Source organism: Larimichthys crocea, chromosome VIII (genome assembly GCF_000972845.2).
Source record: "Larimichthys crocea isolate SSNF chromosome VIII, L_crocea_2.0, whole genome shotgun sequence".
NCBI classification, from domain to species: domain Eukaryota; kingdom Metazoa; phylum Chordata; class Actinopteri; family Sciaenidae; genus Larimichthys; species Larimichthys crocea.
The window spans coordinates 1,652,579-1,658,578 of record NC_040018.1 but is presented as its reverse complement, the minus strand read 5'-3'; the positions used below and the strand labels follow the sequence as shown (position 1 = coordinate 1,658,578).

The 6,000-nt window shown below is 41.7% G+C and overlaps 1 protein-coding gene across 11 annotated transcripts in view; it reads left to right on the top strand.

Annotated features, from left to right (window-relative positions):
* The first annotated feature begins 2,702 nt into the window (after positions 1 to 2,702).
* The window catches only part of dmxl2 (Dmx-like 2), a 36,003-nt gene continuing 32,705 nt past the window's right edge, over positions 2,703 to 6,000 (top strand). For 6 of the 11 annotated variants that reach the window (XM_027281789.1, XM_027281793.1, XM_027281788.1 and 3 more), the window contains exon 1: positions 2,703 to 3,168. In XM_027281789.1, coding sequence (XP_027137590.1) covers positions 3,082 to 3,168 — 87 coding nt within the window. In that variant the 5' untranslated portion in view covers positions 2,703 to 3,081. The remainder of the gene's footprint in view (positions 3,169 to 6,000) is intronic. The other 5 variants (XM_010732409.3, XM_019265621.2, XM_019265617.2 and 2 more) reach the window with 1 other exon arrangement.

Below are 6,000 nucleotides of genomic sequence, written 5' to 3'. Positions count from 1 at the left end.
AATATTGCAACTTATATGACAGTTAAACACTATACAATGATTTAATTATTTAGGATTGTGAAGAAGCTCCATTACAGTTTTGTCAGAATGTCTTGCACCTCGGGCCCAGACTGGAGCTCCCTCCAGCTAGCAGCCATCCATGAAATGAGAAAATCTATAATGCATTTAATTCGGTTCTCTGTAGATCAAGACTCTGTCTCCAAATGGCACCGCAGGGACCACAAACACTGCATCAACCTTCTTCTAACTCTACTGCAATATCCAAATATACAGTTACTCATAGTGTCTACTATCTCTATCTTTCACATGCACCTGGACACAGACTTACATGAGCCTCTTTTCCTAATTTAAATAGACCCTTCTTTCACAGGTTGACTGTAATGTAGCAAGAGAACATCCTTATATACTTCTGCGTTGGCTTTGTTCTCTCTGCAATGTTTGAAGCACTCTTGGCCAACTGCACAATACCTTTTGTGCTTAAGAGATGAATTCCTTATTTCTTAATAATCCAAAGTGGATACCCTCCATCTCTAAACGTACTGGGAAATCTGCATGAACATGTTCATCTATTTTTGCCTAGGTTGAGGAAGGGGTGAGGAGTTAAAGGAGCTGTAAAAACATCTGAGATCTATTAGCTAGATTATTTTCTCAGTTAGAGAGAGGTGCTTCAAGGTACAGTCAGATGCCCCTACAGCAGATTTCTACCAAGATTTCACTGACTTTCAATTTTCTGGATGGGTATCTGGGTTGCATAATGCTACGTAGTCATGCAGGGATTTGCTACTCGTTTATAATGACACGCAAAGGGCTGGTTGCAATGCGTGAACTGGTCTTTACATTATTCTGTGATAATAATGATCAAAATATTAATATAAATTATTGAGCCTATCCATTCCCCCTGTTGAATCAGCACAGATAGTAATTTCTTATACAAGATCTTATGATAATTGTCAGTCATTGTACTTAGTTTTTGCTTACAGAACAGCTATAAAGTCTGACAGTTAAAAAAATAGTAATGCACAGACACAATATTACACATGCTACAGGATGCCCCGCCATTATTGTTGACACTGCTCATGCGTATGTGTCACATTCTCTCTGGGCTACTGCCTCTGTTACTGTCCTGTGTGTCATGGTGGCTGGCAGGCAGGCCCTGCCTGATGATGTCAGTGTGGCTTAAATAACTAGGCCAATGCCATGATGGTTGGTCTTGTATCACCACCATGGATCCCTGTCGGTCCTCTCATCATTTATCTAGAGACAATGAAGAAGAGAGCGTGACAATGGATATGTAAGGGGGTACAAAAAGGCAAGAGGATAAACAGTATAATGGTGATTTGCTCCATTAAATCTCATCAGTGAGATGAATGAGAGCAGATAAGGAGATGGCGGGACAGTTGCAGCTACAATGAGCTCGGTCTTCCTCACTCGGTCTCTGCTCTCTGTAAAATGTCAAACAGTAGTGGACATCACTGTCACAGCATTTCATATCTTATGTTGCACTTGTGACAGCAGCCATTGCCTGTGACATTATGGCTGCAAGTAATGATTATGTTCAGTTAATCATCAGATTATTTTCTAGCTTGGTTAATCATGTGGTGTATAAAACATTCCCATCATAATTTCCCAGAGCAGAAGGTTAGGTCTCAAATTGCTTGCTTTGTCTAAACAACTAACCTCAACATTTATTATCATGTAAGACAAGGGAAAGCAACATTTGAGAAGCTGGAACCACGGATATTTGATTACCAAATGTATCAGTATAATATACTAAACTAGTTAAATGTATGTATATAAATTAATCTGTCAATCAATCCATAAATTCTCTAATTCATTTTTAGTGCAGCATTGGCTACCTTAATACCTAAAATATCAAATTAGCCAGTAATAATTTAAGTGTAATAATTTAAATTCTGTATGTAGGCCGGAAACATAGTTTTTGCTGAGTGAAGGCAGCACTGTTGCATCTATAAACAATGTATTATAAATTTCAAAGATTTCATGTGACATGACTTGAATAGGAAGAGGATACCAGATGAAAACACTCTTCTCATCATATTCGATTTTGTTAGATTTTATATTTATATTGTATAACTTTCTTTTACTCATGCATTTAATTACTTTAGCTTATTTTTATCCTTTATATCTAGTGCTGTTACTACAACCATTGTTCTCATGCTGAGCTTACCTGTTTTTCTCGTGCACACACATATTTCAACCTATATGATAAAAAAAAAAAAAAAAAACTAAAAAAAAACTGAAACTGAAAACTACACCTCCATAAAGTATGGCTGCCCTCTGCTGCATTTCAACGCTGCCTACAGCTCTCCCCTCATTAGATAACTTGTTTTCGGTCATTGACAAGTCGACCACCTACATCAGTTTTTGGTCTCACCCTCACAGACCCCTACGTTCATGATCAATGAACTCAAGTCATGGACAGAGGGGCTGCTCCTCCACATACAGGCGCGCCGTGGACATAGAAAAACATTACCAGAGCGGCTGTGCGGTGCCCTAGAAAGAAAGCTGGGTTAATTATTAAAATAAGTGTGTACGCTATTTTATAGAACACTCTCAACACTATGAATAAATGTCTGATTTTTATACAGGAATAAGCCAAATGAGGCGCTGAGTGAACCCCATTGACATGTCCCTGTCTATGTCTCACACATCTATGACCGTTCAGTCGTGCCTTGACAGCGTCGTGAACGCGCATGTCAGGTTCGCTGCAGAGATCCCGCTGCCTCGGCTCTCTCACGATTAATCGTGGGGATGGTGTTGACAGCGAGAGAGCGGCGACGGGCGGCCGGTTTTTACATGTTTAAATAGATGACAGGGCCAGGTGAGATTACATTTATACAGCTCCGACACACAAATACCCACGAAACACCCACACGGTAAGTGTGTGTGTGTGGAGGAAGAAGAAGAAGAAGACGACACGGCCAGGCCGAGGACAACGTTAACGTTTACTGATGGAATCCCCAACCGTTGCTAGATGGAGAAACCGAAAGGGTGGACTCGTTATTAATAATTAAAACAAAAAAAACAAAACCTCCATCTGCTGCTAAAACATTAAGGAAAATGCATCTGCATCAGGTGCTGACGGGAGCTGTGAACCCTGGAGACTGCTGCTACTCGGTGGGAAGCGTGAATGACATTCCTTTCACGGTGAGAAGAGGCTTTTTATTTTTATTTTGATATTATTTCACAAGCTAACGACTGGCTAGCTGGGTGGTTAGCATGCTAGCTAGCGTTATATTGCCTTGAAACGGGTCGGCTAGCGAGCTAAAAGGCTCTGGCTCTGGCTCTGTTAGCGGGGGGGGCGGGGTGGTTTGTGTGCTAGCCAATCTTGCCGCACCGGAGGAGGGGGGATTCACAAACTAACCCGGGTTATCATCACAAGCTCCTCTTTTCATTTACCGTCACGCTCAGTCACACACTGGCGAGCTAACCACCTCCAGGTTAGATACTCGGCGGTGATGTCTGCTTGTATTTAGGCTAACGTTTATATTATTTATCTCTCCGCCTCACTCAAATGACCTTTAGCTGCATCTCGTTACGTTAGTATTAACTGCAAAAGGGGGGAATCCCTTTGCGCAAGCCGTAACGATATTGTGCAGTGTGGGGGGAAAAAACTACAGGGGGACAACACGAGGGGGCTTTGACAAAAAAAAAAAAAAATGCAGGGTGTAAAAAAACAAACAAAGAAAAAACAAAACGCTGTTTTGTCTGCTACGAGCTAAGCTCGCTACCATTTGGCGTTAAATCCTCCTCACGGATCATTAGCTCGCTGTCATCCCAGCATCAGCTGCGCCAGTCATGACGTACAGAGCCATATATGGATACACGAGCTCAACGCCATTCATATTTATATTCCCGATCACACCTGTGCTTATGCACATTTGTCTAGAGATCCTGCGTGTTGACATGACATAGAAAGCTCAGTCAATATTTCATTCATTCAGCAGTGCAGCCAGACATGGGAAGCTCCTATAATATTACAGCCTCTTTTGTGATGGCAAAACACAGTGCACAATAAGTTCATAACCCCAGCAGGTGCTGCTGAGGCTCTTTTGCTTTAAAATTGATCAGTTGAGGGCGAAATGGTAGTAGAGAGCAAAACTGTAGCACTCCGAGTCAGATCTTGTACAGAGAGACGATGAATGGTTATGATCTCTTTCTGGTATGCTTTAATTTATTGGTTCAATATTGAGGATTTGGCTTTTGGGGTTTGTATCTACCTTAAGTTTCAAGACTGAAAGCTGAGACAGCAAAGTGCTACCACTTTGTCATTACATGAGAGTCTTTCTGTTTAAGACCGGTTCAAGATGGAGACGGTTATGTCATGTTTCTTTTGCCCTGTTGATGACTACAGCAGTGCTATCTTCCACATCAGTCACCGTAGTTCGTACCAAAAGCGACGTGACCGCGTCCTGCCAATGCAGTCTCACGGTAAGTCTTTGAGCACTTATGTTGTACACCACCGTGAGCCTGTCTTAACGGCTGCCAAATCTGGGTTTGGTGTGTTCCTGCTGCCTGTGAGTGAGGTGGAGTTTTGTTGTTGTTTTTTTATCAGACACCCTTTTTTGATTCCTCCAGTCCTTTACAATACGGTGCGCTAATTCGTCATCCCCCTTTCCCCCTTAGACTGACCCCAGATCAAGGATGTTTGAATGCAAACAAGCTGGCTTTGCACCGAGGGTCGTATTCACTCAGCGACATAGGACAGAGCCGGTTGTGCAGCTGAAGCTTTGCACGTCGCCACAGGGGCCTCGGTTTCTATGCCTGGTGTTTTCTTTCTGTGTCTGAGAGGATATTTGAAGAACACTAGACATCATGTCCAATGCAGTTACACTCACACTGACCCCTAGGGCTCCTAGTCCAGACCCTCACACACACACACATACACCTATGAGCAAGCATGATGCTAGCGCTTCATTGGATATTAAATTATTCCTTCTCATGTTGCTTGTTTCCGGCTGCAGCATGGTTGCGTACTCAATTCTGTGCATTTGAACAACGGACAGTGAAATATAGGTGGGCTGTCTTTACAAGTCCTGTGAGCTAATGGATGGTGGCTGTCGTGTTTGGAAGCCACTGGCAGAATAGCTCGAACTACGAGAGAATCGTTCAAAATAGTTCAAGTTATCAGTTGAATGACAATTACAGCACGACAAACAACGTTAAACACTGAATACTAAATGACAGTGTGCTCTTTAGAAGTAAAAAAAAAAAAAATCATCTTTAGAGATTTCTGTGTCAACCGCAGTGTTTTTTTGTGGGGGGGGTTTTAACTGGTGGTTGTAAATGTACAGCTTAGTGGTTTTGATATGCAGGGCGGCAGATGTGTGATCATCTAAAAATAGAAAACACGTGTAAACTACAGAGCACAAAGAGAGCGAGAGGTAGTACGTTCCCCCCACCGAGGCTGCATGTTCCTCTAAATTTTTTTATCTCAGTAATAGAGAGTATGTACGATCTACACCAGAATACAGAAATCATATCACCGATATCATGATGACGATGCCAATTTTCTGGAGTTACCTAACTGCTATCTGGGAGTTTCCGTGTATTGCACAAGTCTGAATTTTGTGAAATTTTCAGCGTTTCAGATCAACCTTTTGTTGTTACTAATGCAGCACATGAGTGTGGAATGCCACGGAATTTAGTTGGATTGGAAATTTATGTAAAATTGCACAATGCATTCAGGTAGTTTATGTGAAATGAGTTGTGCATTTTACAAGATCTTTGCCACCATGTCAAAACACAGATGACTAACCTTTTCCAGTTATGTATCAAAATAACAGAGAAACTAGAAGAAATGGTTACAGCCTATGCTGCACCGAAGAATTAGGGCAAAGAGAAAATTCTTACAGTTCAAGAATGAAATGCCAAAAAGTAACATGGCAGAATTGTTTGCTCCGGATCCAAGCCAAAAACTTCCTATTGCCAATGGTTTTATTGTCCGCAAAGCTTCATAGAAACCTATTTACCAAACAG